Genomic DNA, 25,224 nt, shown 5'->3' with positions numbered 1-25,224 from the left:
TACACCCAAGCAAACCACAAATCAGTTAACCGATATTTCTTTCCTTCTTGTGTGCCCATAGTCCGCTTAATTTACTTACTTTTTGTTTTAGTTTTTTTTCATGATGAACTAGCAAATACTTAGAACTGCTAAAAACAGTAGGCTTATTTGTTGATCATTATGTCTAGTTAACTACATTGTAACCCAAGAAGAACAAGTTTGCTCTGAATCTCTTTTGTGACACATTACCTTGGAATAGAAAGTTGCATTTTTTTTATCACATATTCGTTTCCTTTCTGCACATAAGTGTGCACTGAAAATAATCATATCATTCTAATATACAATTTGAACATAATTTGTAGGATCCACAGAGCTGTACTTGTGTCTTGCTGTCTAAAATATGAGTATGCGACAACCGCCTTGGTATGGGACTATAGCGCTGCCGCAAACTTAAAACCACCGCGAACACTCCATTTTCGCCTTAGCGCGAAATAAAAACCACGCGAACTTAAATGTATTTACAGTACGCTGAACTCTAGACATACCTGTCTGTATTTCCCGCCAAAGTCCGGATGCTTCCCTCTAATTGGCTGTCATTGAAAATATTGACCAATGAAATCCAGCGTTACATAATGATTCTGTTTATCCAAAATGGCGGCCTGTGGTTGTGAAATGTCGTGCAAATCAGCCATGTCTGCAAATTTCTCCGGTTTTCTGTCCGCTTTCAACGTTTTCTCTGCAAATACCGGGCGTTCTTTCAGCTAGACTTGGGTGAGTTGCAGTTGGTTTAAATATGTATTCGTATTTTGCTCTTACAGCTTAATTTTCGACCGCTTGGTAGCCGGGCCGGGTCCTCCACTGGAGTTCCATCCTGGATCGATAGTTTGACAGCGGTGCGCCGCATACGTGGCATATCTGTGTGTTGTCAACTTAGCCCAGTGCCCCAGTTAGCCTATCCTATTATCTGTCCTTGATATATTAAGACGAATGCGATGATATTCCAGCTATTCCGTGCAACTAAATTATACTGTGTTGTTGAAAATTGAAAAGTGGGAGGGGGGCGACTACTTTGCGTAAGACTGTGACATTAAGATAGAACGTGATCACCACGTGAAGACATACTACGTTCTGTGCCGTTTTTAGACTCTTTTGACCATCAAACATAAGTGATCTGTTCACGTGGCTTCTTATAATAGGGTGAAAATAGGGTCGATGAATAGGGGCGTGTCATTTCTGGGCGTGGGGGGTGGGGTTGATGTGGGTGTGTGAAAAGGGGCAAACCAAGAAATAAATTAAACATTGTGATATAAAATTTGTCACCTTTCTTAATGTATGTCACTGTGTTTAGCATCATGTACATTTTTTGGCAAACACTGAAGTATATTATTATGAGTGACTTTGCTGTCCTACGCAAATAAATGGCAATATTCAATTATCATTATATGATATTTGAATATGCTGTATTCTCTTGCCTTTAGAAAGGTTGTGGCTGCTTCAAATCAAAAGAGACTTAAGATTAAAAAGATTAAAAAAGATCCATGATAACTGTTGACTGAACATGGGTGATTTTAGCCATTGTAAAGTGATAAGAAATGAATACATGTAGCTTGAAAGTTCATCTGTGTTGGTAGAAGTCATTTTGGGTCAAAGTTGAGCTGTAACTTCCAATGCAAAAAATTGGTCTTACCCACATTTTCAACTGACAAAGTGAAAGACATTGACAAAGACTGAAGTTGGTTAGTAACTTAGTTGAAAATTTTGGGAAGTCCAATTATTTGTGTTGGAACTTACAGTTCAACTTTGATCCAGAAGAAAGTGACAGAATAGAATTTAACACTATAATAACATACACAGTCTATGCATATCTTTGATTGTTTGTACTTGTTTTCCAGTGTCACCTTTACAATTATGGCTGCCTGAGTGGAGGGAGAGCCATGGAGCAGTGCTAGGGTCTGGGGAGGGGGGTGAACGATATACTGACTCTGGGGAAAGAGCAAAGGGGATCAAACTTTTGCCAAAGACTGCTAAAAGTTCATTTATTAACTCTAATTGCCTACAAATATTATTTTTGTGGAAGATTTTGAATACTGTTGAATCTCCAAGAACTGTGCCAATAAATTTTCATATATAGCCATAAATTGTTAATAAAAGAGCACTCTATTTTTCTATATAAATAAGACAAAGTAAAAAAAAAGTGAAAAAAAGTTGGACTTAAACCAAACTGTTCATGCCACTGAGAACAACTAGTAGAGGTAGGACGTGGTGTTGTGTGGCAGGGCAGGGGAGTGGGGAGAGAGAATTCTACGTCAACGACCTTCACTCAAGGTCAAAGGGTCACCATGGAGAAGATCGTGGAACCTGACTGCACGCCGAGATGTCGCTCTTTCCGACACGCGAGGGACCTGTTCTCCGTGATCACCCAGGGATCCCTCGCTCACGTCAAGGCTTTCTTCGGGAACTGCCACAACTCGGCGACCGTGTTTGACGAGCACGGGCGCACGGCGCTGCACGTGGCGTCATCCTGCGGGAAGTGGCGCGTGGTGGAGTGGCTGCTGGGATTGCGGCGTGTAGAGGTGGGGCGGAAAGACTGGGAGTCTGGCTGGACAGCGCTTCACAGGGCTGTGTTCTACGGGCAGGTTCCATGTGCCCTGCCACTTATCAGGGTAAGTCAGTGTGTTTTAGTAATATCCATCGGATCCCGTCCCCATTTTCTCGAACATTTCTTTTTGTTCCATACCTTTTGTCTTTCCATCTTTCTTTGATGGGATACTGTAAATGAAGAAATGTAGCAGTATGTGACTTATATATAATAGCACTGCTGCAAACTTAAAACTACCACAAACACTCCAATTTTAGCCAATACCAGGCTAACGTTTACGGATTAGGACACCCTCTTTTGATCGTCAGTCAAATTCTTACATTCCTACAATTTGAATTGAAGGAAGTGGGTACTAGTAGGGATGTACATGTAGGATAGGTCTGTTTGTTTTTGTGTAAAAGAATGTGTGATATTATATACTCGCTTTATACATTGTATTCATTTGTTGTCCAGGCCTCTGCTAGTCTGCAGGCCCAGGACAAGGAGGACCTGACCCCGCTTGACCTCATCCGGAGAGACCTGCCTGCCTATGTGGAGTTTAGAACCACAGGTTGTGTTGGTAGCCTGACTAAATCACGCTCCTAGCTAACTTAGCAACACAACATGAAGATGCAAGCCATCTGAGTCTAAGTTGCTCAACCAGTGTATCAGCCATTCTGCATAACACATCAGCTTCGTAGGCACACTGGAAGCTGGTTATAATGGTTATAACATTAACAGCATGGGTTGATAAGACTATTGCATGACTGTTTCTTTTTCTCTTTTAAGAAAACTGCAAAAGAGAAAAAGAACTTGCAACTTTGCTGGCACAAAAATTCACATATTGACAAAGAAGGTCTGCTTTGGAAACCTATCTATCTGTTTGTTTGTTTGTTTGTTTGTTTGTTTGGATCTTTGTTTATTCATGAGAAGCTCAAATCAGCATGCAGGCCGCTTTTCATTGAAGTCATGAGGGAAGAGGTCAGATAAAATTAAACAGATTCAAATATCATTTAGGCTTTATCTGTCTTAGTCTATTAGTACTGAGATGGAGTGAAAACAAAGTGAAAACAAATTTCTGGACTGATATGTTTAAATTGTACAACTCACAGACCCATCAGATGCCTATAGCTGGGGAACCAACACTAACTTTACACTGGGTCATGGCAGTCAGCAAAGCAGGCAACATCCCGAACCTGTGGAACACCTGTTTAAGGAGGGGGTCAGTGTGGCACAGGTAAGTTAATAACACCTGTTTAAGGTGGGGCTATTTAAGGAAGGCTTCATTGTGGCACATATATGAAGACTGCACAGGCTTGATTTTATGGACAGCATTCTCTGAAGACCCTGAATTAGTGCTGCGTACCGGTACTGTTCTGTACCGTGAAAATCGATTAGGTACAGGTCCAAAATACCTGATCTACTGTACTGACACCAAAACAAGTCTATGCTTATTTCGTGACTGATCTCCTAATCTCATGGCCTCATGGATGCCAAATGTGACCAAAATGATACCTTGGGACAGCTTAACTGATATGAAGCAGATCTTCAGGAGGGCCAGGAGTTTTGATAGAAAGGCCAAGGGAGTTTGGCAGTAGGAAACCTAGTTATGTTCTTCGAATAAAGATACTGACAAGTTGTAAAAATAGCTTATTAATTAATGTTTCTGTCATTATTGAACAAGTAAAGAAGAACACATGTTAATTCGTAAGATTGTTCAGGTACAGGACCTGTATCGGTACATGTACCTGTACCTGGTGTTACGTTTAGGTACGCAGCACTACCCTGAATCCCATGCAAGGTTGCAGCTCTTCTCCAAACCTGATAGTAAGAATGGTTGCTGACATTTTTGCTGACCCCCCCCCCCCCCCCCCCCTGTTTTGCAGGTTGTCATGTGCAAGTTCCACACAGTGTTCCTGTCTCACAGTGGGAGGGTGTACACCTGTGGGCACGGCCGGGGTGGAAGGCTAGGCCACGGAAGTGAGCAGACTTATATGGTAGGTTGTACGTCTAGTGTGTTTTAGTAGACTTACCTTGCCTCGGTGTGTAGCAACGGTTAGAGTGTTGGACTCAGGACCAATAGCTATAGGTCCCAGGTTCCATGCTCACCATGCCCCAATGTTGTGCCTGGAGAAAGGCAGTTGCACAACCTTCCCTGACGGTGCGGTGACGCCCACCGAGCCTCTTTGGCTAATCTGTCTAAAAGTGTGCCAAAAAAACAAACTATGGATTTGGTTGCTAATGTACCAACATTTGCCACCAAAAAACACACCCTTTTTTATATAAATCTTGTGAAATGATGAAACCACCTTCAAACACTCATAATGAAACTCAGTCATCTAAATAACTGTTTGTGCAAAATTTAGAAAGCTTCAAACTTTTGAAATCATTTAACACTTGTCAGTCCTTAAACAGTTTCTTTGGTCTCTTGACTCAGTCACTGCCATCATGACTTTGTTTAAAAAACTCCTTGCTGCCTGAAGCGGGTAACTCCCAAGACCCGCGGCATGTTGGCAACCTCACTGCGACTGAGCGATTTGACAAAGCACTCAACGAATTTCATTGATGAAAAAAATTTTTTTTACCCTTTGTATGTTTTCTTGTCTTATTAGTCATACTTGTATGTTTTGTATGATATTCCCATTATAAAGTCAAGGGTAAGATGTTAGTTATAGAAATGAAATGGATTAGTCCAATGTTGTTGTATTTTCGTATAGGTGCCCACTCTAGTAGAGGGTCTTGCATCTCAGACGTGTGTGCAGATTGCAGCAGCCAGGGATCACACTGTGGTGCTTACCGATGAGTATGTTCACTCTTACATCATTCATATATCCCACAAAACTCTTTATGTCATAATGTTCTACCTAATGCTACTGTCCCAACTGCACCGGTGCTCGTTGGGGATGTAGCCCCGGCAGGGTCCTGAAGCCACAAATTTGTCCCGGTGGATATATAATCATATTATACTTCTCTGTGTTCACAAGATTAGCTCATGGCATCTATTTGTTTCAAGGTCCTGGGGTAATTTCTAGTTAGCCCCAAAATAGCCTGGAAGCCGCAAGGTGTCCCACGGGGTCACGTAGGTTTCATGCCCAAAAGTGCCAAAAAACAGCCCGTGAACTACCTGGCAGGGCCCCTATTTATAATTGGGAGCTAAGCATAAGTGCTTGGTTCCTAATACCCAAACAGGGCTCGAAATAGTGGATGCATACACACTTTTGTGCACATAAGTATTGGAGCTGTGTACCTAATTTTTGACAGTGGGTACACCGTTGCATCAAGTTGTTTGTGTATGTTATTGCTTACATTCTACTTTATCTTATGTCATGGTCCCAAGATATTTTCTGTGCACCTACATTTTTAGGTTAGGAGCAAAGGTATTCCAAAAAAAGAATTTGGAGCCCTGCAAAAGCTATCTTTACCATTGGTGACTGATGTAAGGAAAGCTTTAGTTTATAACCAATGTTATGTTTCGATTTCTTCCATTGAAACCAAAAACAAATTGTTCAGTTTTGGGTTGATACCTGAATAAGTTTGATTCTTAGGAATATTTTCTTCATGACCTTAACAGCTATAACTGTAAGATTGTCAACTTTTATGTTATAATCTGTTGTTGTTTCCAGAAACACAGTGTTCAGTTTTGGGCTGAACTATTGCCATCAGCTGGGGGTGCAGCCTGTACCAAAATTCTCCACCACTCCCAGACAGGTCAGTGACCTACAGGTCGTTGCCACTGATTTGCATGGCTCAAAAGATGAAGATATTCTGTGGTCGAGCTATGTTGTAACGTCCAGAAAACATTTCATTTGTCAACATTGAACTTTTGTATCTGTAAAACTTGCTACAATTGTGTACGACTCTTGGTACAATATATCAACTTCTCAGCAAAGTTTACTAAAAATGTCTAGCACTTGAATTTCCATAGAGGACATGATAGAATAGAGACCTAATAGTATGTATTTAATAATGTTTTCCTAACTTAAGTCCGTCTGGTCACATATATCCGTGACCCTGAAAAAATGCATCTAAAGAGATCTCAGCTGCAACATCCCAGTTTAATGCACTCCTGCATATCTTAACTGTGCAGACCTAGGGGTGCTGCACAAGAGATCTCTCAAAAATACTCTTTTTTAATGTGGCGGATATATGTAACCCGCTAAATATGTATTAGTGGACTCAGGGTACATCTTTTTTTTTTGTTGTGTTTTTTCCTGCAGGTTGCCCCAAAGTACCTGCGGAACAAGCGTATAAAGGGCGTGGCAGCGGGACGTTTCCACACGGTATTGTGGACGGACGATGCTGTCTACACATGTGGGCTCAATGCCGGGCACCTCGGTAGAAAAATCTAGTTTTACTTATTATATCATAATAAAGCCATTCAAGTTAAGGAATGCCAAATGCATATCTTACCCAAAATTTTATCAAAACTTTCTATATTAGTCAAGATTCAAGCCAAATTTTTTTACTTGATTAGGCCATGTTGATTTGATTATATGAATGACATCCTCTAGGGACACCAAAACTGATGCAAGCGTGCAAATGAAAAATAGTTTGGCCAAAAAAAGTTGCCTTCATTATAAAATCTACATGGTCAGGAAGGATGAACAAAACTTAACACACAGAGAATGGTATATACCAAAATATATATTCTTCATTTTTTGTTCTTTCAGAATTTCATCTTTGACTTTGGAACTGACTCTGGCATTCTGACACATTAGTATCCGTTTTCCGAAATATTTTGTTTTGCAATTTACAGCATATATCTTCTCACTTTGTTGCTGCTTTTTACGATTTACAGTATGGCCAAAACTTTTTTTTGCGAAATGGACAAAAATTGATGTGTGTGTGGATGTCATCCATATAATGAAATCAACACGGCCTTATTCCAATTAAAACAACACCTCTGTAGCAGATTTTAAAGGGTTTGCTGCCTGTATTTTTAAGTGTATCAAACGTTAACAAAAACCAGCAGTCAGTCTGTTGTGTGATTCCGCTATTGTAGCGAGCTTATGATGTTCGTCTTTAAAACAAGTGTACTGTTGGGGTCTTCAGGTCTACCCAAAGGTGACAGGACGCAGGTCCAGCCTCACCTGGTCTCTGCCCTCAACCTGAAGGACATTCACATCGCCATGGTAACCGCCAGCGACGGGGCGACGGTCATCGCGACACAGAAGGGAGACAACTACGACGTGTTCCTCCTATCGGACTATCAGTGCAGAAAGATTGCTTCCAAGTCAGTTGATCTTACAAATATCATTCTTTCAAACCCTTGTAGCTAGGGATGCGTGACCTAAACTCTCGTTCAGGTTCAGGTCCGGATTCGAATCCAGAGGTTTAGGTTCAGGTCCCTATATCTTTACAGGGAGGGGTTGCTAGCCCTTTAATGTGTCCAAGGCGCCTCCTCAGGCTTTTAGCTCAAGGATTTATAGAGAGGGCATACAAAAATACCTTGAGGATACCTTGAGGATTTTTCGGTGAAGGAGGGCAGGCCTGTGTTGTCATCCTCTTCTCACTCTGGAAGGTACCTCTTCTTCTCCCAGTGTAAATCCAGCCTTGTCTTAAAACAGTTAACTGAGTCGTCTTTAACTTCATCCTCTGGTAGTTAGTTCCAATTGTTGACAACTCCAAAAAACATCCTACACACTGTGGTTTTTGCCAGTGGACCAGAACCTTTAGATTGTGAGTCAACCGCCCTAACCACAAGACTGCCTTGGCACCTGTTGTTTGTTGCAGGCAGCTGCACCTGACTAAGCTGGCTGTGTTTGGGGGACACCTGGACTCCAGCCTGGACCGAGACACGCTGCAGGAACAGGGGGGAGACGACTTAGTCGTGTTGGCTCTCAACTCAGCCAATAAGGTTAGCTGTTACATGATGTTTATAGCACGCTAAGGATGTGAACAGCTTGTTCATTGGACAGTAACAATGATCACCTTGTACCCATATAAAGTTTTGTCATGTTTTAGAAATATTGAGTTTGTAAATGTGTTTTTAACCACAATGTCTAGAAAATACAAATGCTGGTTAAACATAATATCTGCCTTGATATTCTGAAACAAAGATGAAACATAATTTCCAACACAATTCAGCCAATAAGCTCCACCCTTACATGATTTATGTCAGTTTAATCTGTTAAGAGCTTTTTCATTGGTCTACAAGTTGTCCAACTTTTCCCATGTTTGTGTTGTAAAGTCTTTCTTGAGATTTGATCGGTCCTATTGGCTAAGGCCTAGCCACAATACATACTTCTGAAATTAAAGTAACATAGATTAAAATTTAGTTCATCATGTTTACAATAATCCACGCCTCAAACCTACTTACAAGTGCTGTGGATGCTTCTATGTGTAAATTTATTTGGAAACATTTGAGAAACAAAATAACAAGATGGTCTGGTCTAAGATGATCTTTGATCTTGTATGCAGGTGTACGTCTGGAGACCTTCCTACTCGTCCTTCCGCCGTTGCTCGTGGAACTTCCGTCGCCGCGACCTCCTGGTGACGGACGTGAGCGTCCACAAGAACGGGATTGTGCTATGTACGCCGCAGGGGGAGGGCTTCACCGGCAGCTTCGTCAGCCTCAAGAAAAAACAGGAGGCTGTAACCGCAAAAGGTGAGGATGATGGAGGGAATGGAGGGTATAAATGATTGAATGTACATTGCGTAATTGGAAAGGAAAGGAAAGTGAACCAGTTTATCACAAATGAACTCAATGAACAGATGAGCTAATCTTCCACTGGTCGTGGCAGGAAGACAGACACTATGTCCAGTATTTACAGGTTCATTGTACCGGGGAAATTCCCCTAGCTCTTTCCACAAGCACAATGAACATTGGACCACGGCTTAAATTAACGCCCCGTGCTAAGGACTGCGACCCTTCCTGGTAGCGTGCATGTCGACACAGCCGGGATCGAACCCAGGGCTTCTAGTTCCAGAGGCAAGATCCCTAACCACTGGACTACACACTCTACCGTAAATGATGAAGTAGATAGCAAATGCAGTGTGTTTCCTACCCCATTTAAAAAAAGATAGGTACATGAAGAATACACACATGTTTTAAATGTAGAATGTACAGTGGCTATTCTTGTACATGGTTTGTACCCAATTTTCACAGCCTTTGAATAAAGAGATACTGCTACAATCTGTAAACTATCTGTCTTGCATGTTTATGTCTTTTTTTTCTGTCAATTTTCTGGCCTAATAAACACTTTTTATGATATTAAATCCTCATATTCTCCCATAACAGATTCCTCATATCTTCCCATTACTAGATTCTGTTGTATCCATTTTTGCACACTTGGTCCTCTTTGCTTTGTCTCAAAAGAGTACAGTCTTGCCCAAGACTATCACAGACACATGTTTCAGGTGCTGAGACCAAAGACAAGACCTTGTCCTCTTTTGACTCCTTCTCGTTGGCGGCGGTTGTGGAGAAGTTTGAGAAGGAAGAAAAAGACGCCGTTCAGCTGGAGAGGATCCCCTTCATCCACCGTGCAACGGGGGTCACCTCTGACCCCAAGGGGAGGAACTTTGTTGCTCTGCAGGTGGACCCAAAGGCTAGGTAAGGGGAAGAGTCATTAATTATGCTGGAGTACTATATGTGGTGTTGAATGGCAGAGTAGCTCGGCAAGTAGACACGAGATTGAGAGATACTGGGTTTGCCTCCTGGCTAGACGTTCTGTCCTTGGGAAAGGCAATTAGAAATACATGTAACAACTTTCCCCACTTAATCCAGGTGCAGAAACGGGTACATAGGCCTGACTTTGGTTGGGGAGGTCAAAGGTGGTGGAAGGACAGGGATGGGCTCTGCCTTCCAGAACCGTGCCTTAGAGTTAGACACAATAGATAAAAACCAAATGCCCCTACGACCTCAAAAAGGCAATGGAACTACCTTTACCTTTTACAATGATTTTACTTGCAATTGGAATGCTCAATGCAGATGTTATTCCAGACCTATGAAATACAAAATAGCTTTCTTGAAGTCAGAGATGATTAACTCATTAAGATGTTTTTAATGTTTGTCAGAAAAGGTTATTATTTCATCAACTCATTGTGTTAAAGGAAACCCAAGCAATATTAGGACCAAAAACATTTGAATTTTCAAAGCCTATTTATTCAGTCATTTCTATACATGACTAGTTCAAATAACAGTATCACAATGTATAGCAACGTCTATGATGCAAAATATGCTGTCGTTGTGATGTGAGAGCTCTATAAAACCGTCGCTGGCTCGTGAAACTAAGGGGATCATCGTAAAGCACATTTTTGCGTGGTTTTAAAATGCTCAAAGTATGAATTACTACGTAAATGTGTTACTTAGTAAATGACCATAAATATTTCAGCATTATCTTATTTCAATTTTTTGGGCAATGATATTGCTTTGGTTGCCTTTAATAGCTGTAGACTGATCGAACAAGTCTTAACTGGTATATGAATGTTGTATTCCCTGCAGTCTACTCGAGGTGCCGTCCATCAGTCCATCGGAGATGGGGAAAACCTTCAGGACTCTCATGGACGAGGCCAGTTGCCATGACAACATTCATGATGTCATCATACAGGTGGGTACAGTCTGCCCAGGATGTCATCCATGAAATCATATGATAGTAATATTTTGATTTACATCATTTTAATCTTGACCTCTGGCATCTACCACTCTAATTTTGAGTTCGCCTTATTGAAGTTTTCTGTTAAAACAAATTTACCTTTTGTTGTGTATTTCAGTTTGGTCTTGTTGTATTATTTTATGTTATTTCATGGACTCCAGGAAGAGAAATGCAGTATCACTACTAACAGAGATCTAAATAAACGAAACAAAACTCTTTTTCCTTTCCAGCTGCATGGCCAGTCCATCCCAGCCCACAAGTTCATCCTCGCCTCTCGTAGCGACTATTTCCGCAAACTTTTCCACTCCGACAACCTCGACGGTCCCGACTCCAACAACCCAGAAGTCCTCAAGGTCAGCAAAGAAGTCGTCAAGGTCGAGAAGGTCAACCATCACATCTTCCTGAACCTCCTCCAGTACATCTATTCTGACACCTGTGACCTGCTGACCCCAGGTTATAGGCCAAAGTTCAAGATCAAAGTTGAAGGGTCAGAGGGCAAAGGTGGGGGAGACACGGGGATGTTGAACGGGGTGAAGAATGGAGAGTTTGGGGAGTTTTCTCTGGACGACATCGCTCACCAGTCAGCCTTCAGCGTTTACTCACAAGGGAAAAAGTCTCAGAAGCAGAAGAACAAACCGACCAAGGAGTCCAAGTCTAAGGAGGCCAAGTCCAACCAGCAGGCTGAAGACTCCTCAAACCCTGTCAAAGTTCTTCAGAACACTGCCAAGAGGTTTGGTGTCCAAAATCTGGTAAAAAGGTAAGTTGATGATTGTCCTGGCTTCAGGAATGTATGAGCTGCATTTGTGATTTTACAGTCAAAACTGCCCAAGTAGACCACACTAGGCTGATAAAATCTGGTCTATGTGGAAGGGACCACCAAATGGTCACATTGACCAAGTTGTCACTTGTAGTTGTACCGGTTTGACTTAAGTTTTGAAAGCTTTTATGTATAAAAATGGCAACAAAATGGACTATTATGTTTAGAATCACTAGGTTGGAAGGGCAAAGCTGGTAGGTTCCAAAGTTAAGACAAATACGTACAATACAACTAGACTTAAGGTTGCATTTATTGTGATATTGGTGCTTTGGAAGTTTTTCTTGTTGAAATATCGTAAAATGACAATTTTGTTTTGTGCGACCAGGTTAGAAGGGGTGAAACTGGTCGGCTCGAAAGTGGAGATCACGGAGAAGAAACAGACTCAGCGCTTCAGGTTCACCCGGACTAAAAGCCCCCACTTGTACGACCTGTCCATCAAGTGTGTGGACGGGGAGGTGGTGCCGTGTCACAAGTGTGTGCTGGTTGCCCAGCTGGAGTACTTCCACAGCATGCTGGGGTCCGGATGGTTGGAGGTAGGTGTTAAACTTTTCTCTCACTTTGGAATAGATTAAATGCCATGTCGCCAGAACGTTTCTAAGCGTTTATGGTTGTCTTCGCGTATTCAAGGTTAACATCTCGTATATCACTCTCATTAAGTCAGGACCCCTATCGCTCCACGTTGGCTCTCGCGAAGGGGCAAACGTGGAGCGATAGGGGTCCTGATTTAATGAGGGTGCTCATATATAGGTCCATTTAGTTGTGTCCAAAGACATATCTTATGCAATGGCTGTTACTCTGATGCAACGTAGACCAAAGAGAACAAAAGAGATTCGGCAGTTACAATAGGTTTAAATGGCAGGCTAATTGCGGTATACAATGTACGCATTACCTTCTGTCAACGTGCTGATTATAACAGTCTCATCAGGTTGGATAGCAAAGTAGTACAACCAATTACATAGTCACCTGCGCCAACGTTTCGGTCACTGTCTGTCACCTGCCTCGGGGCAATCCTGACTGGTTTTACTTTGCACTACAGCTAGGTGCTGCTGATACAGTACGAAGAATGGGGTCCCAAACGTGCCTGATGAGTTTAATTCAGTTTTCCTTAGAAAATCAAATAAGGGACTTATTTCACACTCAGAACAGAACACAGATCTCCTGTGTAACGCACTTACAAACCAACAAACTGTGCTGCATTCCAGACTTCTGCAGACACCCCACTAGAACTGCCCATCCCCTCAGACGTCCTGTCCCATGTGTTAGAGTTCCTGTATACAGACGACTGTCGGCCTGTCCGAGAGTCACAGAACACTGATCTCCTGTGTAACGTACTAACTAACCAACAAACTGTACTACATTCCAGACTTCTGCAGACACCCCACTGGAACTGCCCATCCCCTCAGACGTCCTGTCCCATGTGTTAGAGTTCCTGTATACAGACGACTGTCGGCCTGTCCGAGAGTCACAGAACACTGATCTCCTGTGTAACGTACTAACTAACCAACAAACTGTACTACCTTCCAGACTTCTGCAGACACCCCACTAGAACTGCCCATCCCCTCAGACGTCCTGTCCCATGTGTTAGAATTCCTGTATACAGACGACTGTCGGCCTGTCCGAGAGTCACAGAACATGGAGCTGCTGTGTAACGTGCTGACCACTGCAGACCGACTGCTCATCACCAGGCTCAAGGAAATGTGCGAAGTCTCACTCGTCAACCTCAGTAAGTTACTGAAAATCTTGAAATGTTCCCGATTGTTTGATTTTACTGGTTTTCACAGTGAACTCTCCAGCTCAAATTCATGGCACGGCAAATGTTACTAGTACTACTGTGATACAGAGTCGTTTTAACTTAGGACACAGCGACGTCTTTTCCCTTCTGTCGCAATGTTACGTCCCCACAAATGAAATGAATTTACAATAAAACTAGTTTTTGTTGTAGAGGAGGTTATGCTGTGCTTGTGAAAAGCACACATAATGCAAAAGAGTTATCAACCCTGATTTGTCGATAGATGTGCAATAGTGCCTTTACCCTATAGCCTACAAAAATATCTAGGTACACTGGTGCACCCACAGTCAAAAATTAAGCGCACTGCTCCAATTTTGGGTGCACACAGGTGTGCATGCACCCACTATTTCGAGGTTGTTTAAGTCATGCTGCGAACTGTTGGAGGCTGTGTTCTAGCTCAGCTGAAGGCATCTTTTTCGATCTAAATATTAAAAGCTTTCTCCTTTTGTTTTGTTTTTATCTTCCTAAACTGTTGTTTCTTCCTATTTCTGCCCATGCAGTCACCCTGAGAAACGTTGCCGAACTGTTGGAGTTTGCCTCCGTGTTCAACTCACAACAGCTGAAGGCAGCCTGTACACAGTTCATCTGTCTCAACATGGCACCTCTGCTAGAGACAAGGTCAGGTCATAGGGCAAGGGTCGGGTTATAGGACAAGGGTTGGGTCATAGGACAAGGGCAAGGGTCAGGGCATAGATTAAGTTTCTGTTTTTATCATTTTACACTGACAAATGAACACCAGATGATGGTAAAAATAATCAAATTGATATCTACTTATCATCTGTAGTTATTAGAAAATAATTGTTTTTACCCAATTAAAAAAATCATTTTCTTATAACTATAGACATTTCATAGATATCAATTTTTGCGAACGTACGTTTGTAGCTTTGATCATTATGCACATGGAAAAACATTAGATTCCTTGCAGTGTTACCGTATTTCTTCTAATAAAGGACGCACTTTTTAGACATGGTATGTAACAAAGTGTTGTATTTTCTCTTAGAAAAAAAAATCATATTAAGGGCAATAAAATTTCATCCATATGGTCCAAAAAATCAGATTTAGAATTCTTTCATGACCAGCTATCAATATTCACTACAGCTACAGTTCTTTCTTAATTCATTAGTGATAAAAGAATGGAAAATCAAAATGCCAGCTTAGCCAGGGAGGAAACCTTAAGAAATTTGTGAAAACTCTTTTACAGAGGTATGAGATCTTTGATTTCTTGTTTATTCGTCCCTTCAGGTGCCTGGAGGTGTTGAGTGAAGAAGTCCTGGATGAGCTTGGCTCTGCTTACCGTGCCTCGATCCCGGCCATGTGTCGCAGGGTCATGACTCCTTATATGGACGGTCCCGACCTCAGCACCATAGCGACAGAGGATGACACTCTAGACGAGGAGGAGTTCAGTATGGAGATGACTCATGATCAGTCCTTCACTGACGACCCCTTCATGAGGTACAGAATCTCCTTCAGATCACCACAAAACACTGCTCTTAAGCCATTCAGATATTTTGGTTTATGTCATGCCTGGGCCGCAAAAAACGTTTGATAGGGTGTTCCGCATTGTGTGATAATTTTCTCTATGTCATGCCTGGGCCTGATACGGGTGTTCCGGACCGTGTGATAACTATCCGGATCACATAGGGTTCGGGAGGGTTATCACACAGGCTTCCATAGAATATTTCGAACGCATTTCGAACGCGTCGGTTGCGCGGCCGTCGGAAATTCGAATACCGGATTCGGAGATTGGAATCAATGTTGCTACAGTTTCTTGTTCGAGGACACAAAACTCCCTCAACTTCTGGCGCATTCCGCATTGAAATGTGTGTTTTCTCGGGTGGGTATGGCCAAGGTATGACATAAATAAAATACAACACGTTGTATTCCGCATCACCCTCGGTCCCAGCCCTCCCGCGGGTCGGATCGCCCTCCGGCCTACGGCCGTCGGGCGATCCGACCCGCGGTCGGGCTGGTACCTCGGGTGATACGGAATACCCCGTGTTGTATTCTATATGTATCACACGGGGATCTACTTGTATCACACAGGCTTCCATTGAATATTTAAGATGCATTTCGCGTGCGCTGAGTGCATTGCTGTCAAAAATTTGAATACCAGATTCGGTCATTGAAATTGCAGCCTTTACAATTTTTTGTTTGAGGACACCAACTTTTCTGGGGCATTTCGCATTGAATTACGTGTTTTCTCAAGTGGGTATGACATAAATAAATTAAATACAACACGGTGTATTCCGCATCACCCTCGGTCCCGGCCCACCCGCAGGTCGCATCGCCCTCCGGCTGTCGGGCCGGTACTTCGGGCGATACGAAATACTCCGCTTTGTATTCTATATCTACACTAACTTGAAGTGCTAGTACTATAAAGTAGGAGGCTAAAGAGACCTTCTTGAGATTACTAACAGAGACAAAAGAAATGCGTCTACATGATTTGGATGATCAGACACAACACTCCCAAATATTTGAAAGTCCGTATGCATACTACAAATGGACACTCATGTCGGCTGATCCCGTTAGTAAATATGGCTACCAAACGGCTATTGTCTATGGAATGGCTGTAGCCAAGTAGCGTGCATAGTCCAGCGGTAAGTGGCCCTGCCTCTGGAACTAGAAGTGGTGAGTTCGATTCTGGCTGTGTCGCTCACTGGACAAGTACGCTATTAGAAATGGTCACAGTCCTTAGGATGGGACGTTAAGCCGTGGTCCATTGTTCATTGTGCTTGTCAAAAAGAGCTAGGGGAATTTCCCCGGACCAGTGAACCTGTAAATACTGGACATAGTGCGTGTCTTCTCTGTCACGACCAGTGGAAGAATAGATCTTCAGTGAGCTAAACTGGATCGAGATCACTTTACTTCTTTTTTTATGGCCATAAATGGCTGTCGTCTAAAAATGCGATTTTATCCTTTGTACACCTGTGCAGTGTTGAGGACAGTGGGTTCTCCCCGCGCAGACACAGAGACAGCACCAGCAGTAACCATGAGCCTGTCAGTGGGACCCCCAGCCAAGCATGGAAGAAGGCTAAGGTATGCTTTCTACATAGAGTTTATGCTGTCTTGATATACACTGTATCTTACTGTAAAACTTTTAGAAATATGCTGCAAGATATTCGTATGTGTAGCATGATTTGGTATGGTTTCAGTTTTTGTAGTTTGTACATCTTGATGGTTCTTATTGTAAAACTTCTAGAAATATGCTGCAAGAGATTCGTAGCATGATTTTTCACCCCGTGAGGTGAATTTATTGGGCAGTCCCCCAAGAGGCTTCCTTTTGAACTGCAGATTACAGGCATGTCAACACTAAACTCCTTCCCACACCAGATTGTGCATAGGGCGGCACCCATGTCTGTTTCAGTAGCCCGTGGGTCACAGAACTTTTTGCAATACGTAGTGGTCTGTGAGACTGTGTTGAACTCCTGCATACTCTTTCCCAAATGCAAATTAGAAAGTGCAGTATGTACCGTTTTTGTATGACTCCCCCGGGGATCAAACTCATGATCAGGATCCAGGACCTACCAAATGTCATGCAAACACTCAACTCACTTTGCACCAGTCCCCAAATGTCAATCCTATTGAGATAATGACTATCCAGCCTTGATGAAGGTCTGTTCTCCAGGGTTTGTTTTTTTGACAAATTGAAGAAACGTGTTTCTATTGACAGGCTAAACCCAAGAAACGCACACGTAAAAGAACAGACAGCACCAAAGGCCTGAACCTGTCTGACCTGTTGCCGGGATACAGCCCAGGCAAAGGTGACCATCAGGATGTTGACCTGCTGAGCAGGAGCTTTGAAGAGGTCAGAGTTCATGACCTGTCTGCAGGCGAGGATGATGGGAGAAGTTCACATGGGGATCCAGAGAAAGAGGTATGTGTCATGGAGATGACGTCCTATGAATTAGATGTTGGAAAGAAAGTTATGTTTTAGGTGCTGTTTGTCTAGATGCGTTTGTTAATTGCATAACTCAAGAAGCTGTGCATGGATCCTTATGATCTTTGGTAGGTGGGTAGGGGTTGGGAAAACAAAGGTAAAGTTCGATAATGGACCCCCCTAGCAACTTTCTAAGGTACTGCAATTGAACTTCCGTTTTTTATATCTGGTGTTCTGGACATGGTATGGTTGTGATTTTTGAGTGGTAGATTGCTCTTGGGGCAGAGAGTTATTGTTTTAGGTTTGGGCCCAATTTTCAAACTACAGGGGCCAGTTTTGTTTCAGACATGATTTTTTGTATGTAGGTAGGTTCTTTAAGTTATCAAGAGTTCCATTTGAGGTTTATGTGATATTTTTGTCCCCCAGAACCTAGCCCCTCCTGAGAGTGATGCCTCCTCACACCACGAGACCTCCAGCCAGGATGGATCCATCCCAGAATGCACTTCTCCCCCACCCACAATGCAACCTGGTGCTGTGCCAAAAAAGGGACCATGGACTTGGGCAGGGTAGGGCCTAAAATAATTCTTCAAACCAGAACTGTTTTTGTTTCTCTTCCATATAACAACTTGACGGACGATAATCAATTTTTTTAAATCTTCAATAACTTACCATTAATAATAATCCGAAAGTGTTACTTTTTCCTATTGTTGTGTGTTGTATCTAGTGATTTGACTTTCTAATTTTCATTTAGAGACCGCAAATTTCTAGTGTCTTTCGAAATTCGAAGTAATCTTTATTTTGTTTGATATACTCTTAAGTTACTGTTTAAACTACTAAGCAATATGCTTCACCTTAATTGAGGATGGCTGCTCTACCTTTTTGTAAGATGTATGATCAGTCAAAGTTGCCCAAAAGACCACCTAGGGGATCTATAGAATCTGGTCTTCTTATGTAAGTGGTGATTTTATAAAGAAAGTAGAACAACAAGGCAAGACATGATAGAGATACAGATTCTTAGTGTTTCATATGTAAGATAAACATTAAAAAAAAAAGAATTTCTGGACCAACAAAAGTAATCATCTTGAGCATAGCATAGGTTGTTGGTTGACCAAGTTTGACAGTGTCAGCTAGAAGAGACTGAGAATCATTTTACTTCTCCATTCAGGCCCAGTAGTCCACCATCTTCAGCCTTTGACCTGAGGCAGATCATGGCAGCTGAGCAGACTGCAGCCTACAGGAGGGTGCCACACCTGCAGCTGCAGAAAACAGCCGCAGCACAGAAAACAGCAGCAGCACCAAAAACAGCCGCAGCACTCAGACCCGCTGCAGTATCTCCTAGAACGCCGCCTGCTGCAAAGCCAACAAGGTACATGTTTTAGCATGAAGGCTCAACTTTGTTGCTAAATAGCATAACAAGACCAATTTGTTCAAGTTTCAACAGAAAGTGGAATTGAAATGAATAACTGAATAAATAATCAAAGTCAGTCATTCATCTTTTGTTAGGTAGAAGGATTTTGAAAAAAAATTAAGCCGTTTTTTGTTTTTGTGTTGGAGCTGGGCTTAAGTTTCTTGGACTCAACAAGATGGTAATTAAGAAACGAGTTGTCCCTTACAGGGCTGTTTTTTAAAATTTAAGATTTTTATGTGATCATTATCTCCATGAAAAATGGAGATACAGTTTTGGGTGTGTCTGTGTGTGTGTGTGTGTGAGTGTGTGTGTGTCTGTGTGTGTCTGTGTGTGTGTGTGTTTGTGTTTCCAGACTATTGTACCCAGCATAACTCGAGAACCTCTGGATGGATTATTATGATATTTGGTATGTGGGCAGGTGTTGGGAAGCCGAAGTTCAAGGTCGATTTTGGGCCCCCTGGTATGTGACCTTGATACTGCAGCAGAACTTCCGTTTTTGTATCTTTTGACCGTGGACGTGCTATGGTCTTGATATTTGGGTGGCTGATAGCTTGTAATGTAATAAAGAAGTGGTGTAGGTTTGGGCCCCCTAGCAGCTTGCTCTGGAACTGCAGGGGTGATATTGTGAAAATCTTCTAAGGAGAATAACTGAACAAAGGAACGACCGATTTCCATTATATACCATCTCACCTTGTTAAAACTAGTGGAAAAGTAGCTGTTTTTCAAGCTATACTACATGTTTATTGAGATACATTCCAATTTTTTCACCTCCACATCTTCAGTGCTCCATCTCCATCACCTCAAGGACTGGTCATCACTACCAAGATGTCTCAGAAGGAGCGGAAGAGACAGCTGAAGTTCCAGGAGGATTCCAACTCACAAGCAGCCCTCGCTCAACAAGGGAAACCAGCATCCAACCCATGGTGGGTGCAGTGTTTTAGCTGTATCTCATTTGATCAGCCGGTGTATTTCATTGTCTGATGCATAGATTATGCAGAGGCATGTTGAGTTTGAAATTAGAGCTTAACTTTAGAACATTTCCTACAAAATGTGACCTCAATAGCCAGGTGATCCTTACGTAGAGGTCCTCACTTTTACAGGCTCGACTGTACATTGTATATCAATGCCCAGGTGGTTCTTATGTATGAGGTCCTCGCTTGTACAGGCTTGATTGTATATCAATGGCTAGGTGGTCCTTATGTAGAGGTCCTCACTAAATAAGCTTTACTGTATATCAATGCCCAGGTGGTCCTTATACAGAGGTCCTCACTTGTACAGGCTTCACTGTATATTAATGTTCAAGTGGCCCTTATGTAGAGGTGATCAGTAGTACAGGTTTGACCGTAGTTTTCTTTCCCCACCCTGTCCCCAGGGGCCCCACCCCCAGCCATGCTGCCCCTGCCATGTCCTTCAGACAGGTCCTGCAGGAGGAGGAGGGAGGAGGCAGGGTCGCTGTTACCATGGCAACCTCTCCCCCATCACACAGCCACGAGAAGACAATCAGGTAGGCACCGAGTCCGTCAATCATTTTATCTAGTGTTGCTTAATTTATTGGATTCAAGTTCAGAAAGTGAAAAAAACTTACATGAAATAGATCTACCACTCTATGTTCTAAAAGTGCTATTGTTATTCTTTCAGTAGCGTATAAACAAAGGATGTAAACAACGTTTTTTAAAATTGAAAATTGTTCTTTGTTCTGCAGTTGGGGCTTACCGGCGCATGGAGCAAAGCATCATGGGAGCAAACCAGAGAAGCAGGCAGATTCCCCACAATCCCCCAGGTCACCCCAGAGTCCAACAGAACAAGCCAAGTAGGTGTCTTTTAAGATTGGACTCTATTATTCTTATCAATAGTAATACATTGTAAATAAATTGTTATTCTTATCAATAGTAATACATTGTAAATAAATTGTATCTCTCTTGTTAAATACATGATAGTGTTAATGAAGGTTAGACATCCAGGTAATAAGATATGCCAAATGACAGTAATGATTACTCAAGTAACTGGATAAGATTTATGTTTCAGACAGCAGTGTTTTAAAATTTTATCCAGGTACTTGAGTAACTGTCATTTGGCAAACATGATAGTGTCTTTGTAAGATGTCATAGATATGTAAATTAGGTCACATTTTTGCAATTGATACTACAAAAAGTTCATCCTTCAAGCTTTGCTACCCTATTGGCAGGATAAGGTACAAGGCAGCCCTCCAGATTTGTAACACTTCTTTTTTCTTTGACCACCTCAGTGGTGAGACTGGTGCTTTACACATTGTACCATATTACATATACAAATGTTGAGCAATGAAGTTCTATTCTACCGGGCCTAATGGTTATGGGCTACCTACACTAATGACCCAGTACAAAAGAAGTCAAAAGGTGTCTTACAAGCCCCCAAAAAAGGCCCAGGGAGCCTGCTGTGGAGGCTAGTCCTGGCCAGTGGATTGCTCCGTGTTAAGTGTCACGAATAGGCAAATTAGGTCACAACTATGCAGATGAATACTTAGATCTAAGTTTGAGTCATTTGTGAATATTGCTGTGCCTTCCCAGCCCGTGGCAGAGGAAGGTTCCGTCCAGCCCTCCGGCCCAGTCCACCGTCCAGCTGTCGGCTATCATCGAGTCGGAGAAGGAGCAGAGAGAGAACCTGGTCAAGGCTGCTAACAAACCTCTGGCCCTCATTCAGGTTAGGCCTACAAAAATGTCCGAGAGTTTTTGTAAATTTGATTTTGATTTATTAGTTTGTAGTACATAATTGAAAAGAATAGAACAAAAAATACACATGCTGGGGGAAGAAAAAAAGCCATGATGGCTTATAAAAGGTCTTCTCCCATCTAGATTTACAAAAAATAAAACAAATCTAACAATTCATAACATAATTATAGTAGTAAGTGATAACAATAACAATATGACACAACAAATCAGACAAAAATGCTGACAAAATAGTAATTGGTTGCATATACAAAGTATATATCAAATCATAGCATAACTCGATACTGAAATAAAAGTTTCATGTGTAACCTGTATTATCCTTTAAAAATGTATTCAAAAATATCTCCCACTTCTGCATATCTAAATTGTACATACCTGGGGGTGCTGCAGTAGAGCTCTCTCAAAATAAGTTTTTCAAAGTCGGGGATATGTAACCACTACCGGTAGAGTATGAAAGTACATGTGTTGATTCATACAATATAGAATAATGGGCCTTTCTTTCCCTGTAGATTTCACCAGTTTCACTCTGTTGTGTGGGAAAAAAGTTTAACCCTTTAAGAATTGGACAAGAACTAAATATAGAATATCTTTTGTCTTTTCAAACGGAGCGACTGAAAACTAACTTTTGTGGAATGACTGTGTTTTCTTTGTAGATCGAGGAACGAGCCATACAGGAGCTCTTGGAGCACTACGCTGCCGCAGGTCACCCCGAGGAGTTTATCACTGTGGCGAGAGAGGTCAAGGTCACCGCGACCCCTGTGTGGAGGGCTTAGGAGGTCAACGATCATCACAAACCAGTGTGGAGAGTTTGGGAGGTCAAATGTCACTTGATACGCCTATGGAGAACTTAGACTGATGGGCTTTGAACCAAAACAGTAAACATCAACACTCTTATCAATTATGAAAAGTCCAGTTGAAAGCTCTACAGTTTGTGTGTGAAGAAGGTAGATAAACATGATCAGTGTTAAAACTTACCATTAATGAGTATTGATACACACTCTGTGGTAGATGTATAAGTAGTGCTGCGTACCGGTACTGTGTACTGGTACTGTACCGTAAAAATTGATTAGGTACAGGTCCAAAATACCGGATCATGAAGTACGGGTGCTGTACTGGGGCAGATATACATGTATCTGTAGGTTGTACTCAGTAAGTATGGACTATGGCTTAGAAGCCTTGATGACTGGAAGACAATTTGTAAAATATGCCTGAAAAACTTGCTGGCAGAGGATATGAAGGTACAGCTATTGCTTTTGAATGTTGCAATTCTCACTACATATTGAATTATGTATATGATATCACATAATGACATATTATTAGCCATTTAAATGGAACAAACCAGGTTACAGGTCCATACTTATTCGGATTGTCGAAAACACTTGATTTGATGCAATTAAAAAGGCAGCCATATTTCTGATCCCAAGTCTTAAGTGGTGCAATACTACATATCTTCTCATGTATCAAAGTATTCTACCAGGACAGAATTCATATTTGTTGTAATTTTTTTTTCAAGTTTTTTGTTCCAGTTCGATGCTTTGTATAATTGGAACGAATGTTTACTTCTTATTTACTCAGGTTTATTTTTCCTTATTCTGTTTCCAACATATCGTAAAAATTGTGACTGACGTAGCAATGCGCATCAATTAATTCTGTGATGTATTGCCAGTGTATATTATATTAGTTAATGATCTTCCGTTACGTACGATCTGTGAAAATCGAAATGAGGAAAGTTAAGTGTGTATCATCAGTACTTAAGCACTGTCAGTCAAAATTAGATTTTTGGGCCCGAAAAATTTTGAAACTATATACAATGTGTAAAATGATACTGCTGTCTAATCTCCATTCAGATCTTTTGGTGGCTATAAAACCGTATCCAACTGGCAAAGGAAGTTTTTGTCGCCACCGAAAGATCTGCTTGGAGATTAACCGGTTCCCCAAAATGACCTGGAGGTCAAGGGACTAGATAGGTAGGTATGACCAATTTGACGGCTACGTAGTATGTATGCAATGTGCAAATTAGTAGATAATGAATAAAGAACAAACTGTACAGAAAAAATGAAACCCTTGTCTAATGAAAATATTTGAATCTTGAAATCAAAATTTTGACAGCCTTATGTTTCTCTCCTCTTACTATGTCTAAGAGTGCAAGTCATGTTTCTTGATGAAGACATTTAAGATGTCAGACTTCACCCCCTCCACACAGGAACATACACTTCAACTACCCCCAGATTACTCTCCAAGCAGACGTCGGTGGGGGAAGATTGTGACCTTTTTATCATATGCCTCGTTTTTTGGCTGCTATGGGAGAATACCCCAGATGACTTGTGAGGGGTAAAGTGTGTGTGTGGGGGGGGGGGGGGGGGGGTCCAAGGCTAAGGTGGGCAGGCCTCCAGCCTGGCACGGTAAGGCTTAACAGTGGGAGCCGTCACAACCATGCCAGGCAGGGCATTCCACTGGGGAAATATTTGTTCTGCCTTTGTTTGAAATGGTGGCTTCCTAGGTGCGTACACATAAGCCCAAAACAATATTTCTCTCAATATTGGGATAAAGTAACGATTCAGTAATGCATGGTTAACCTTCTAAGTGGCCTCAGTTCAGCTTCTTCTAAGATCTCAACAAAGTCTTCTGTTAGACAATACAAAACTCTCCATTAAACATTTTGTCTGTTTATTGGTAATTTTCCCAAGCTTATTCCAGGCTAGTTAGGTTGATAGGCAGGTTTATCAAAGCCTTTTCATGTGTATGGTAAGATGGAATACATGGCAAATTCTCAAAGTACAAATCCTGTCCATATTTCCTCATTTCTTGAAGTCCATTGCAATGCCTGCAATAAGCAAGTTTTCTCCCCCTAGATACAAAATGTAACAAACTTCTACCATCATGCTAGTTCTTGCAAGTATCAACATTGCCAAAAAATTATTCTGCTTGTCTACAACCCTGTTTCACCAATTCTGGGACTACCAAGCTATCATCGCAGCAGCAGTTCACCCCCGTGTCACAATGGTATTGCTCCATCTTCTGTGGGAAATTTCTCCGCAGTGGAAGAGCCCACAGGCACATGGGGGTGTTCACTGAGCTGCATACCTACAGAGGAATATCCCCAACATTGGACTATGTCAACTACTATCATAGTAAACAAAGAAATAACAATGGAACAATCGACTATTTACAATATGCAGAAAGTATTGACCATACAAAACAGGTCCAATGTTTTAAGACAGTTTGAATCTTAACAATTGTAAGGCTTGACTTAACGTGTACTAGATGTGTTCTTGTTAACTACTGTAATCCAAGTACATAACAGGACTGTCAACGAGACTTGATCGCCCAGCTGATAGTACCTTAGCAATTCTTCTGTTTCAAATTTTGTGCCTCAGAGCGAGAAGAAACGGCACACTTGGATTTCTTTCGATGATAGCAGCAGTTTTACCATTCTTCAGCACAGTATCAGCAGTCTATGTGTTTGACTTGAATTGT

At 41.8% G+C, this 25,224-nt stretch overlaps 1 protein-coding gene across 1 annotated transcript; it reads left to right on the top strand.

Annotated features, from left to right (window-relative positions):
• The first annotated feature begins 610 nt into the window (after positions 1 to 610).
• Positions 611 to 23,861, top strand: LOC136422594 (inhibitor of Bruton tyrosine kinase-like). The gene is made up of 27 exons (XM_066410402.1): positions 611 to 750; positions 1,872 to 2,642; positions 3,032 to 3,128; positions 3,670 to 3,794; positions 4,444 to 4,554; positions 5,275 to 5,360; positions 6,181 to 6,265; positions 6,775 to 6,892; positions 7,610 to 7,790; positions 8,291 to 8,414; positions 8,978 to 9,164; positions 9,917 to 10,109; positions 11,001 to 11,106; positions 11,382 to 11,908; positions 12,294 to 12,501; positions 13,493 to 13,691; positions 14,258 to 14,375; positions 15,000 to 15,209; positions 16,691 to 16,793; positions 17,428 to 17,631; positions 18,061 to 18,200; positions 18,800 to 19,000; positions 19,825 to 19,965; positions 20,415 to 20,546; positions 20,745 to 20,852; positions 21,589 to 21,721; positions 22,401 to 23,861. Exons 2-27 carry the CDS (start codon positions 2,319 to 2,321, stop codon positions 22,518 to 22,520), a joined length of 4,281 nt encoding a protein of 1,426 aa, XP_066266499.1. The 5' UTR covers positions 611 to 750; positions 1,872 to 2,318; the 3' UTR covers positions 22,521 to 23,861.
• Positions 23,862 to 25,224: the final 1,363 nt, after the last annotated feature.

Source organism: Branchiostoma lanceolatum, chromosome 1 (genome assembly GCF_035083965.1).
Source record: "Branchiostoma lanceolatum isolate klBraLanc5 chromosome 1, klBraLanc5.hap2, whole genome shotgun sequence".
In the NCBI taxonomy this organism is placed as follows: domain Eukaryota; kingdom Metazoa; phylum Chordata; class Leptocardii; order Amphioxiformes; family Branchiostomatidae; genus Branchiostoma; species Branchiostoma lanceolatum.
This window is presented reverse-complemented; position numbering and strand designations above follow the sequence as displayed.